Source organism: Mobula hypostoma, chromosome 23, assembly GCF_963921235.1.
Source record: "Mobula hypostoma chromosome 23, sMobHyp1.1, whole genome shotgun sequence".
In the NCBI taxonomy this organism is placed as follows: Eukaryota; Metazoa; Chordata; class Chondrichthyes; order Myliobatiformes; family Myliobatidae; genus Mobula; species Mobula hypostoma.
This window is the reverse complement of record NC_086119.1, coordinates 58,349,955-58,362,970: the sequence shown is the minus strand read 5'-3', so window position 1 is coordinate 58,362,970 and position 13,016 is coordinate 58,349,955. Positions and strand designations below refer to the sequence as shown.

Genomic DNA, 13,016 nt, shown 5'->3' with positions numbered 1-13,016 from the left:
GACATGTCAGAATGGGAATGGGATGTGGAATTAAAATGTGTGGCCACTGGGAGATCCTGCTTTCTCCGGCGGACAGAGCGTAGATGTTCAGCAAAGCGGTCTCCCAGTCTGCGTCGGGTCTCACCAATATATAAAAGGCCACATCGGGAGCACCGGACGCAGTATATCACCCCAGTCGACTCACAGGTGAAGTGATGCCTGACCTGGAAGGACTGTTTGGGGCCCTGAATGGTGGTAAGGGAGGAAGTGTAAGGGCATGTGTAGCACTTGTTCCGCTTACATGGATAAGTGCCAGGAGGGAGATCAGTGGGGAGGGATGGGGGGGAAGAATGGACAAGGGAGTTGTGTAGGGAGTGATCCCTGCGGAATGCAGAGAGAGGGGGGGGAGGGAAAGATGTGCTTAGTGGTGGGATCCCGTTGGAGGTGGCGGAAGTTACGGAGAATAATATGTTGGACCCGGAGGCTGGTGGGGTGGTAAGTGAGGACCAGGGGAACCCTATTCCTATTCCTCATTCCTCTGGATGTCCAGTCCCTATATACTTCCATCCCCCATCAGGAAGGTCTCAAAGCTCTACGCTTCTTTTTGGATTCCAGACCTAATCAGTTCCCCTCTACCACCACTCTGCTCCGTCTAGCAGAATTAGTCCTTACTCTTAATAATTTCTCCTTTTGCTCCTCCCATTTCCTCCAAACTAAAGGTGTAGCTATGGGCACCCGTATGGGTCCTAGCTATGCCTGCCTTTTTGTTGGGTTTGTGGAACAATCTATGTTCCGTGCCTATTCTGGTATCTGTCCCCCACTTTTCCTTCGCTACATCGACGACTGCATTGGCGCTGCTTCCTGCACGCATGCAGAACTCGTTGACTTTATTAACTTTGCCTCCAACTTTCACCCTGCCCTCAAGTTTACCTGGTCCATTTCCGACACCTCCCTCCCCTTTCTAGATCTTTCTGTCTCTGTCTCTGGAGACAGCTTATCCACTGATGTCTACTATAAGCCTACTGACTCTCACAGCTATCTGGACTATTCCTCTTCTCACCCTGTCTCTTGCAAAAACGCCATCCCCTTCTCACAATTCCTCCGTCTCCGCCGCATCTGCTCTCAGGATGAGGCTTTTCATTCTAGGACGAGGGAGATGTCTTCATTTTTTAAAGAAAGGGGCTTCCCTTCCTCCACTATCAACTCTGCTCTTAAACGCATCTCCCCCATTTCACGTACATCTGCTCTCACTCCATCCTCCCACCACCCCACTAGGAATAGGGTTCCCCTGGTCCTCACCTACCACCCCACCAGCCTCCGGGTCCAACATATTATTCTCCGTAACTTCCGCCACCTCCAACGGGATCCCACCACTAAGCATATCTTTCCCTCCCCCCCTCTCTCTGCATTCCGCAGGGATCGCTCCCTACACAACTCCCTTGTCCATTCGTCCCCCCCATCCCTCCCCACTGATCTCCCTCCTGGCACTTATCCGTGTAAGCGGAACAAGTGCTACACATGCCCTTACACTTCCTCCCTTACCACCATTCAGGGCCCCAAACAGTCCTTCCAGGTGAGGCATCACTTCACCTGTGAGTCGACTGGGGTGATATACTGCGTCCGGTGCTCCCGATGTGGCCTTTTATATATTGGTGAGACCCGACGCAGACTGGGAGACCGCTTTGCTGAACATCTACGCTCTGTCCGCCAGAGAAAGCAGGATCTCCCAGTGGCCACACATTTTAATTCCACATCCCATTCCCATTCTGACATGTCTATCCACGGCCTCCTCTACTGTAAAGATGAAGCCACACTCAGGTTGGAGGAACAACACCTTATATTCCGTATGGGTAGCCTCCAACCTGATGGCATGAACATTGACTTCTCTAACTTCCGCTAGGCCCCACCTCCCCCTCGTACCCCATCTGTTACTCTTTTTTATGCACACATTCTTTCTCTCACTCTCCTTTTTCTCCCTCTGTCCCTCTGAATATACCTCTTGCCCATCCTCTGGGTCACCCCCCCCCCCGTCTTTCTTCCCGGACCTCCTGTCCCCAGATCCACTCGTATCCCCTTCTGCCTATCACCTGTCCAGCTCTCGGCTCCATCCCTCCCCCTCCTGTCTTCTCCTATCATTTTGCATCTCCCCCTCCCCCTCCAGCTTTCAAATCCCTTACTCACTCTTCCTTCAGTTAGTCCTGACGAAGGGTCTCGGCCTGAAACGTCGACTGCGCCTCTTCCTATAGATGCTGCCTGGCCTGCTGCGTTCACCAGCAACTTTGATGTGTGTTGCTTGAACCCTATTCCTAGTGGGGTGGTGGGAGGATGGAGTGAGAGCAGATGTACGTGAAATGGGGGAGATGCGTTTAAGAGCAGAGTTGATAGTGGAGGAAGGGAAGCCCCTTTCTTTAAAAAATGAAGACATCTCCCTCGTCCTAGAATGAAAAGCCTCATCCTGAGAGCAGATGCGGCGGAGACGGAGGAATTGCGAGAAGGGGATGGCATTTTTGCAAGAGACAGGGTGAGAAGAGGAATAGTCCAGATAGCTGTGAGAGTCAGTAGGCTTATAGTAGACATCAGTGGATAAGCTGTCTCCAGAGACAGAGACAGAAAGATCTAGAAAGGGGAGGGAGGTGTCGGAAATGGACCAGGTAAACTTGAGGGCAGGGTGAAAGTTGGAGGCAAAGTTAATAAAGTCAACGAGTTCTGCATGCGTGCAGGAAGCAGCGCCAATGCAGTCGTCGATGTAGTGAAGGAAAACTGGGGGACAGATACCAGAATAGGCACGGAACATAGATTGTTCCACAAACCCAACAAAAAGGCAGGCATAGCTAGGACCCATACGGGTGCCCATAGCTACACCTTTAGTTTGGAGGAAATGGGAGGAGCAAAAGGAGAAATTATTAAGAGTAAGGACTAATTCCGCTAGACGGAGCAGAGTGGTGGTAGAGGGGAACTGATTAGGTCTGGAATCCAAAAAGAAGCGTGGAGCTTTGAGACCTTCCTGATGGGGGATGGAAGTATATAAGGACTGGACATCCATATAATTATAATTATAACATATAGTTACAACAGTGCAAAGCAATACCATATTTTGATAAGAACAGACTATGGGCACGGTAAAAAGTCTCCAAGTCTCTCGGAAGTCCCATCATCTCACGCAGATGGTGAACCTCCAGCACCACCAACTTGCCAATGCAGCATCCTAGAAGCACCTGACCACAGCCGACTCTGAGTCCGACCGAAAACTCCGAGCCTCTGACCAGCTCTCTGACACCAAGCACCGAGCACCATCTCTGCTGAGCGCTTCGACCCCGACCCCGGCAACAGCCGAGGATTTGGGGCCTTCCCTCCGGAGATGCTCGATCGGACAGCAGCAGCAGCAGCGAAGTGGGTCGAGCATCATCTGTGCTGGGAGATGGAGTGAGTGTTTCGGCTCAGGACACTATCAAGATGTCTAGTGAGCTGCCCGCTTTTCGTTTCTACCATCAGGGAGGAGGTACAGGAGCCTGAAGACCTATACCCAAGGATTCAGAAACTGTTTCTTCTGAACGGTCCATGAACTGCCTCATTCCTAACTTTTACAGTATTTTTGTAACTTAATTCTTACGTCTTGGACTGTACTGCTGTCTGAAAACAACAAACGTCATGACAGATGCCTCTGATTCCTGCTGACAGCAGGGAGGGGAATCACGCCACGCACCCCGGCAGCATGGCGGCCCCCGCGCCTGCCCTTCCGCCCCGCGGTCCAACGTCTGGCGCCGTCCCATATCCGGACGCGCTCTCTCTCCTTTCCGTTTGGATCCGCGCTTTGCCATGCCCTTCCTGGAGCTGGAGAGTAACCTGGCAGCCGACCGCTTCACCGAGGCGCTGGTGGAGCGGCTTCGCCAGGCGGCCGCCGACATCCTCGGCAAACCACAGGAGGTAGGTGCTGTTTCAGCCCTGTCCGTCTGCCAAACCCCCCCGGGCTATGCCGACCAGTTCTGGACAGTGGCTAGCTGTGCAGGGGTCGGGCAGTTTGACCCTTGTTCAGGTACTCGTTACCCAGCGAGTACTGCTGCAGGAAATCTGAAATGGCTATAGAAACGTTGAACAAGTCGGACAGGATCTCCTGAAAGAGAAACCAAATTAGCGTTTTAGGTCAAAGGTTCTGCATCAAAGCGTACTGTTCTTGAGTCACAAACGACACTGCTGGTTTTACTGTTTAATGCTTCCAGGGAATATTCTGGTCAGAACTGGAGAATTAACAGGCTTTAAGAGGAGGGTGAAAGACAGTCTGCTAATATTCTGCCTGGTTAACTTTACTTCATTTGAATAGGGTAATTCAAATGAAGTAATGGGTAATGGGTAATGCAGCCTCCAGCAGTTCTTCCAAAGTACCATAAAAGTGACTCGCCTCACCTTTCCCTGGAAGTGTAAGGTCTCTGTTGAGTGAAGAGGCCTGGTCTGGAGATAGTTCTAGCAATAGATGGGTCTTTGTCTCATCACTGTGTTCGGTACTGCCAACCAGGTCCAATCTGGTGTTTACAGTACCAACCCAGCAGAAACAAGAGAAAATCTGCAGATTCTGGAAATCCAAGCAACACATAAAATGTTGGAGGAGCTCAGCAGGCCAGGCAGCATCTATGGAAAAGAGTAAAGTCGACGTTTCAGGCCGAAACCTTTTGGCAGAGCTGTTGGCGACATGGAGTCAACCCTAAACTCACAGATTAGGAAGAGGCCAAAAGTCAGTGGAGAGATATGAATCAGTGTCTGACCCGTCTGATATTGTTTCATCTGAAGTGCACCAGGGCTATTAAAATGAAAACTTCACACCAGATTAAACGTTTTCCCCCAAGCAGTTAATCTGATCAACCATTTGAGTTCACCCCCATACCCACCCCACTGCATTGTAAATATTTTAAACCACGTTTATAAAGCATTGTAAATACATGCTGGCATTTATGTGTTTGGGAACATTTTATTCCATATTTTACTTCTAACTTTATTTTTTTAGAATTCCTTATGGGTATAATTGTTGAATGTTGTTTTGTCAAATTTTGCTCCAGTTCGCCACAGCAAATTGCTAATCCATGCGGATGTGTGTGGCAGAGGAAATTGATCAGTGATCCTGTGTTGCACTGAATGCCTTTGGTCGACAGCAGAGCAGGGAGAATCAGCTTCATTATCACAGACAGTGTGTTGGTACAGTATAAGATATAAAAATCACTGTAAGGTGCAAAAATAAATGTTACAGTTGCAGAGAAAATGCAATTGCAGGTAAACAATAAAATTCAAAGGCATGACGAGGTAGATTGTGAGGTCAAAAGTCCATTCTATCGTACTGGAGATCATTCAATTGTCAAAGTAAATTCATTAAAGTACGTACATGTACCATATAATAACTTACAATTCATTTTCTTGCAGGCAATAAGAGGAAAGCAAATAAATAAATGGGATAGAATTTATGAAAACTCTACATAAATAAAGACTGACAGACAAAGGAAGCAGTTGTTTTACAAACGCAGGGTAGAGGCTGTCCTTGAACCTAGTGGTAGCTGTTCAGGGCTTTTGTATCTTCTGCCCAACGGGGGGGGAGGTTGAGAAGGGAGAATGTCTGGGGTAGGTGAGGCAGTGGGAAGTGTGGACAGGCTCCATGAAGAGGAAGCTGGTTTCTGTGAAGCGCTGAGGTGTGCCCACAACTCTCTGCAGCTTCTTGTGGTCATCGGGAGAGCAATTGCCATACCGAAGAGGATGCTTTCTCTGGTAAAAGTTGGGGAAGGTTGACGGGGGCATGCTGAATTTCCTTACCCTCCAGAAGTAGAGATACTAGTTAGCTTGCTTGGTCCTCGTATCTACATGGCTGGTCCAGGCCAGGCTACTGGTCATGTTCACACCAGGAACTTGAAGGAAATTAAGAACCTGGTGGCATGGTGCGAAGACAATAACCTATCCCTCAACGTCAGCAAGACGAAGGAATTGGTTGTTGACTTCTGAAGGAGTAGCGGACTGCACGACCCAATTTACATCGGTGGTGCGCAAGTGGAACAGGTCAAAAGCTTTAAGTTCCTCGGGGTCAATATCACAAATGACCTGACTTGGACCAACCAAGCAGAGTCCACTGCCAAGAAGGCCCACCAGCACCCTTACTTCCTGAGAAAACTAAAGAAATTTGGCCTGTCCCCTAAAACCCTCACTAATTTTTATAGATGCACCGTAGAAAGCATTCTTCTAGGGTGCATCACAACCTGGTATGGAAGTTGTCCTGTCCAAGACCGAAAGAAGCTGCAGAAGATCGTGAACACGGCGCAGCACATCACACAAACCAATCTTCCGTCCTTGGACTCACTTTACACCGCATGCTGTCGGAGCAGTGCTGCCAGGAAAATCAAGGACACGACCCACCCAGCCAACACACTTTTCGTCCCTCTTCCCTCCGGGAGAAGGTTTAGGAGCTTGAAGACTCGTACGGCCAGATTTGGGAACAACTTCTTTCCAACTGTGATAAGACTGCTGAACGGATCCTGACCCGGATCTAGGCCGTACCCTCCAAATATCTGGACCTGCCTCTTGGTTTTTTTGCACTACCTTACCTCCCATTTTTCTATTTTCTATTTATGATTTATAATTTAAAGTTTTAATATTTACTAATTTTAACTATTTTTAATATTTAATATTTGTAATCTAGGGAGTGTGAAGCGCAGAATCAAATATCACTGTGATGATTGTACGTTCTAGTACTAATTGTTTGGCGACAATAGAGTATAAAGTATAAGTATAAACTCTGAACCCTTTTGACCAGCTCCATTGATGTAAACAGGAGAATGTGCATCACTCCCCCAGCTGAAGTCAATGACCAGCTCTTCTGTGTTGCTGAACATTGAAGGCAATTTGTGGTCATGTTAACATACCTCAAGGCTCTCTGTCTCTCTATCTTCTTCCTGTTCTTCTTCTCATTGTTATTGGGGAGAGTGTGCGGAGTGATGCAGGAAGAATAACTCAACTACATTCAGAAAAAGTTATATGATCCGGATGGCATTTTTGAGTAAAAGGATAGGCGGCTGTGTCTCTCCCCATGCTGTCAGTGATGCCACACTGAATCCCATGCTTACTGTGCCAGAGCCCTCCTTGTCCACCCTGACTTGAGCTGTGGCAGGGGTCAATGCCACAATGGAGCAAAGGCAGTATTGCCCAGAGGGAAAGAACGAGCAGAGACCCAGTGAACATTTATTTTTGACATTGTCCACTGTTATTTCCTTCCTCCTTTTCACATTGAACCCCTCCAGCTAGAATATTAACAGGCTGCCCAATGCTTCAAAATGAATTAAACTTTTTCCGTAGCCGTTAATATGAGTGCATTATTTTGTGAATGTATTCCTAAAAGAAAGTTTTGTTTTTATAGAGAATCAATGTAACTGTGAAGCCGAATGTGATGATGTTAGTTGGAGGCAGCATGTCACCATGTGCACAGCTGACCGTGTCTTCTATTGGGGTAGTGGGCACTGCCGAGCAAAACAGACAGCACAGCAGCAAGTTCTTTGACTTCCTCACCAAGGAGCTGGGCTTAACTGCAGACAGGTAAGCCATTGTCATAGAGTAGCACGACACAGAAACATGACCATCTAGTCCGTTCTGGCTTCCTCTTCTGCCTAGTCCCATAAATCTGAGAGTCATAGAGTACCGCGGCTCAGCAACACGACCTTCAGCCCATCTACTCCGAGCAGACCTGCCCTTCTGCCTAGTCCCATAAATCAGAGAGTTACAGAGTACCGCGGCTCAGAAACAGCGTTATGGTACACACCTGCTCATGCAAGCTTCCGGGGTTTAGACGCTCCGATTCTCCGGAGCATGGATAGCTGGCACAGTCCCTTTGAAGATTCTGGCCCACTCTGATAATTGGCGGCCATGTTTTGGTGCCAAGACTTAGATATTTAAAGAACCTCTGAACTCAGTTTCAGGGTTCAATCCTCAGCTCAACTTTGGTTCAGTCTGCAATTGTGCTTGGGATTTCTGTTTCACTTGGATTCTCATCTAGTCTCACCAGGTTCTCATCTAGCAAGAACCATGTTCTTGTCTCAGTCTCGAAATTGTGTCTAGATTCTTGTCTCAGATACTCAGCACTTGGGTCCTTGTCATCCTTGCTGAGATCTCTCATCACAAACAGCTCCAGCAGCCCATCCACCGGTCAGCAGCGCGAGGAGAGCACCACTTAGACCACATCTGGAGTTTGTGTTTGTACTCGTCTCTGGTCGCCTCATTATAGGAAGGATGTGGAAGCTTTAGAGAGGGCGGAGAGGTGAGTTGCCAGGTGTAGAGAGGGTGCAGAGGAGATTTGCCAGGAGTAGAGAGGGTGCAGAGGAGATTTGCCAGGAGTAGAGAGGGTGCAGAGGAGATTTGCCAGGTGTAGAGAGGGTGCAGAGGAGATTTGCCAGGAGTAGAGAGGGTGCAGAGGAGATTTGCCAGGTGTAGAGAGGGTGCAGAGGAGATTTGTCAGGAGTAGAGAGGGTGCAGAGGAGATTTGCTAGGAGTAGAGAGGGTGCAGAGGAGATTTGCCAGGAGTAGAGAGCTGCCTGGATTACAGAAGTTCTTGAACTTCTGGTAATTGCCGCTCCCCAACCTGCTGCCTTCACCATTCCCCATTCCCATTTCCCCTCTCTCTCTTTATCTCCTTACCTGCCCATCACCTCCATACCCCTTCCCCTTTCTTCCATGGAATATGAGGGCAGACTAGCCAATAATATAAAGCAGGACACCACAAGTTTTTTCTGTTATATAAAGTGTAACAGGGAGGTGAGAGTTGATATTGAACCACTGGAAAATGATGCTGGTGAAGTAGTAATGGGGGACAAAGAAATGACAGGTAAACTTAATGGGTACTTCGCATCAGTCTTCACTGCGGAAGACACTGGCTTGTTTGCCAGAGGTCCATGAGTGTCAGGGAGCAGGAGTGAATGCCATTGCTATTCCTAAGTGCCAGGCAAACTGAAATGTCTTAAGGTGGATAAGTCACCTGGACCAGATGGACTACATCCCAGAGTCCTGAGAGAGGTTGTTGAAGAGATAATGGATGCATTGGTCATGATCTTTCAAGAATCACTTGATTCCGGCATGGTCCCGGAGGACTGGAAGATTAAAAAGGAAGGAAGACAAAAGAGAGGATGTTGTAGGGTAGTTAGCCTAACCTCAGTGGTTGGGAAAATGTTAGATTCCATTAAGGACAAGGTTTCAGTTTACTTGGAGACTAATGATAAAATAAGTCAAAGTCAGCATGGTTTCTGTGAAGACAAATCTGTTAGAGTTCTTCAAGGAAGTAATGAACCAAGCAGGATGGACAAAGGAGGAAGACTGGATGTCATCCACTTGGATTTTCAGAAGGTGCCATACATGAGGCTGCTTAACAAGATAAAATCCTGTGGCATTACAGGAAAGATACCGGCGTAGATAGAGGAATGGCTGACAGGCAGGAGGCAGCGAGTGGGAATAAAAGGGGCCTTTTCTGGTTGGCTGCTAGTGACCAACAGTATTGGGACCGCTACTTTTCCCATTGTTTGTCAGTGATTTAGATAATGGAATTGATGGCTTTGTGGCAAAGTTTGTGCTTGATATGAAGATAGGTGGTGAGGTAGATAGTGCTGAGGAAACACTGCCTATTGCAGCAGGATTTAGACAAAATTGAAGTGTGACCTCTTGGAACAGAGGCAAAGAGGAATTTTTTAGCCAAAGAGCCAAAGAATCTGTGGAATGCTGTACGACAGACTGCAGTGGAGGCCAAGTCTGTGGGTATATTCATGGTGGAAGTTGATAGATTCCTGACTGGTCGGGGCATGAAGGGATAGATACTTTGAGAGGGCAGGTGTCTGGGGTTGAATGGGTTCTGAGATCAGCCATGATGAAATGGCAGAGCAGGCTCGTGGGCTGACTGGCCTCAGTCTGCTCACTTCACCCCACCCCCTCTCCTGGTTTCACCCATCACCTCGCACGTCTTCCTCCCCTCCCCCCACCTTCTTGATCTAACTTCCCTTTTTTTCCAGTCCTGATGAAGGGCCTCAGCCCGAAGTGTGGACTATTTACTCTTTGCCTGGCCTGCTGAGTACCTCCAGCATTTTGTGTATGTCGCTCAGATTTCCAGCATCCGCAGATGTTCTCGTCAGTGTAATGTTGAGGCTTAATAAGGCATGGGTCAGACTTCACTTGGAGGATTGTGAGCAGTTTTGGGCTCCTTATCTAGGAAATGATGTGCTGGCATTGGAGAGGGTCCTGAGAAGGATTCCAGGAATGGAAGGGTATGAAACATGTGAGGAGCGTTTGATGGCTCTGGGCCTGTTCTCGCTGGAGTTTAGAAGAATCAGTGGGGATCTTATTGAAACTTAGTGAATCTTGAAAGGTCTAGATTGTGTGCATGTGGAGAGGATGTTTCCTATAGTGGGGGAGTCGAGGATCAGAGGGCACAGGCTCAGTATAGAAGGATGTCCATTTAGAATGGAGATGAGGAGGAATTTATTTAGCCAGAAGGAGGTGATTCTGGAATTCATTGCCATGGCCGGGTGGATCTAAGGCAGAGGTTGATATATTCTTGATAAGCCAGGGCATGAAAGGTTACGTGGATAAGGCAGGAGAATAGGGTGGAGAGGGAGATGGATCAGCAGTGATGCAATGGCAGGGCAGACTCAATGTGCCTTATACTGATCCTGTTTCTTATGGTCACTCATGAGGGAGCAGGAGGTCAACGTTGTTGTTGGGGTGCTACTCTCTACCCCGAGCGTGATGATTGGATTCTGTCACCCGATACTCTGCTGATGCTTTAAGCCTGAAGGTTGATGGGAAATCTGAACGTCATAACCCAATGGCTGAAGCTGAGGGCTGGAGTACTGTCCGTGTGTGGGTGGAGAGAGGAAAGGGGCTTGCTTTCTTGTGTGCTGTTGTTCCTGCTGGGCATTGTGGGCGCTGGACTGTACAGCACATCCTTGCGTGTGTTGGTTCTAAATGAAAATGTTTGCATGTTCATGTGATAATTGACAAACAAATGTGAATCTGTTGTTTACGGAGAGTCACTGCCGACCCGAGGCAGATCCTATTGGTTCACTGCACTAATATACACATTCACCTTCAACCATCTACATGTAATTCGGGTAACACTGCTACAATTCAGCTTTTGTTTATGGGATTGCATGTATAACATAGATCTGGCTCATCTTTATTTGAACGTCACAACATGTAGGTATTAGAAGTTTTGGAAATTAAGAATATTGGAAATACTGTTTCAGATTTTATAAAGTTTGCAGAAGCTTTCCAATGTTACCTGGAGCAGCCTGCTCACCACGCTTAATTAATCCACCCAAATTACTTTGTAAAGAAATACTCAGAAGCAGATTGTAATTTACTGTTTGAACTTTTAACTTCTGTTTTGCAGGATCCTGATTCGATTTTATCCATTGGAGAGCTGGCAAATTGGGAAAAATGGTACTGTCATGACCTTCCTGTAGACAAATAACAGACTCAGAACCTTGTGTACTGGCCTTAATCGGCAGCCATTTGTAAAGGGGCTCATTATTAAACATTTCCATTGATTGTATCAAACTGACTGACTCTTATTCAATGTGCTAGGGTTAGAGGTAAAGAGGCAATTGGGTTGTCCAGATGTTCGTAACAAATTTGGTTCAGAGAGTAAAGAACACGGGAGATCATGTCTCATGAGTTTTTTGAAGAAAGTCAATGAGGACAGAGTGGTAGATGTAGTCTATCTTATCAGAATTAAACTCCATTTGCCAGAGTAGGATTTTTGATAATGTTCTGCGTGAGATCGAGGAAGAGCTGGCTAATTGGCTTGATGGAAGGAAGCAGAAGTTATTGGTGGAAGGTTGTTTTTCAGATTGGAGTCCTGAGACTAATGGTGTTCCTCAGAGTTTGTGGTGGGCTCAGTAATTTGAATGAGAATGTGCGAGCTGTTGTTAGTAAGTCTGCAGATAACACTAGAATAGGTGATATCACAGACACTGAAGATGGTTATCAGGATTTACAGAGCGATCTTTGTCAGCTGGGCAAGTGGGATGTGGAAAGGCAAATGGAGTTTAATTCTGATCAGTGTGGGATGTTGCATTTTGGGGAGACAGATCAAGGCAGGACTTTCACAGTGAACGGTCGGGCCCCGGGGATTATTAGAGATCAGAGCACCTAGGAGTACAGGCCAATGACACCAGTGTTGGCTGATTCACAGGTGGTTCTGAGTTACCATATAGGACACCTGTTTGAGTGGTGCTGGCTCAACGTCAGTAAGACTAGAGAGCTGATTGCTGACCTTTCAAAGGGTGAGTATGCACTAGTCTACCCTGGAGGCTTGGCACTGGAGAGAGACAGCAGCTTTCAGTTTTTGGGCCCGAACATATTAGATGACCAGTCCTGGACCCAGCATTTGGATACAATCACAGGGAAGACATACCAGCATCTTTAGACCATTAGGCCATACACACAGGAGCAGAATTAGGCCATCTGGCCTATCGAGTCTGCTTCACCATTCAATCATGGCTGATCCTTTTTCCCCTTCTCAGCCCCATTCCCCAACTTTCTCCCCGTAACCTTTGATGCTGTGTCCAGTCAAGAACCTATCAAGCTCTGCCTTAAATACACCCAACGGCCTGGCCTCCATTTACCTGTGGTAAGAAATTCCACAAATTCAGCACCCTCCAGCTAAAGAAACTTCTCTGCATCTCTGTTTTAAATGGACGCCCCTCTATCCTGAGGCTCCATCTAGACCTTTCAGCATTTGAAAGATTATAATGAGATTCCCTCCCCCCACAATCCTTCTAAATTCCAATGAGTACAGACCCAGAATTATCAAACGTTCCTCATATGATAACCCTTCCATTCCTAGAATCATCCTTGTGAACCTCCTCTGGACCCTCTCCAATGCCAGCATATCTTTTATTAGATAAGGAGCCCAAAACTGTTCAAGTGCCTTATAAAGCCTCAGCATCACATCCTTGCTTTTGTATCCAGACCTCTTGAAATGAATGCTAACATTGCATTTGCCTTCCTCACCACCGACTCAACCTGCAAGTTAA

At 47.3% G+C, this 13,016-nt stretch overlaps 1 protein-coding gene across 1 annotated transcript; it reads left to right on the top strand.

Moving 5' to 3' along the window:
* Positions 1–3,734: 3,734 nt before the first annotated feature.
* ddt (D-dopachrome tautomerase) lies at positions 3,735–11,547 on the top strand. The gene is made up of 3 exons (XM_063031725.1): positions 3,735–3,903; positions 7,361–7,536; positions 11,369–11,547. Exons 1-3 carry the CDS (start codon positions 3,796–3,798, stop codon positions 11,439–11,441), a joined length of 357 nt encoding a protein of 118 aa, XP_062887795.1. The 5' UTR covers positions 3,735–3,795; the 3' UTR covers positions 11,442–11,547.
* Positions 11,548–13,016: the final 1,469 nt, after the last annotated feature.

Excerpts from the sequence above, each read along its gene's own strand:
- ddt (XM_063031725.1), top strand. The coding sequence starts at position 3,796 with ATGCCCTTCCTGGAGCTGGAGAGTAACCTGGCAGCCGACCGCTTCACC. Across the intron at positions 3,904-7,360 it reads TCCTCGGCAAACCACAGGAG|AGAATCAATGTAACTGTGAA; the intron begins GTAGGTGCTGTT and ends TTGTTTTTATAG. Across the intron at positions 7,537-11,368 it reads CTGGGCTTAACTGCAGACAG|GATCCTGATTCGATTTTATC; the intron begins GTAAGCCATTGT and ends TCTGTTTTGCAG.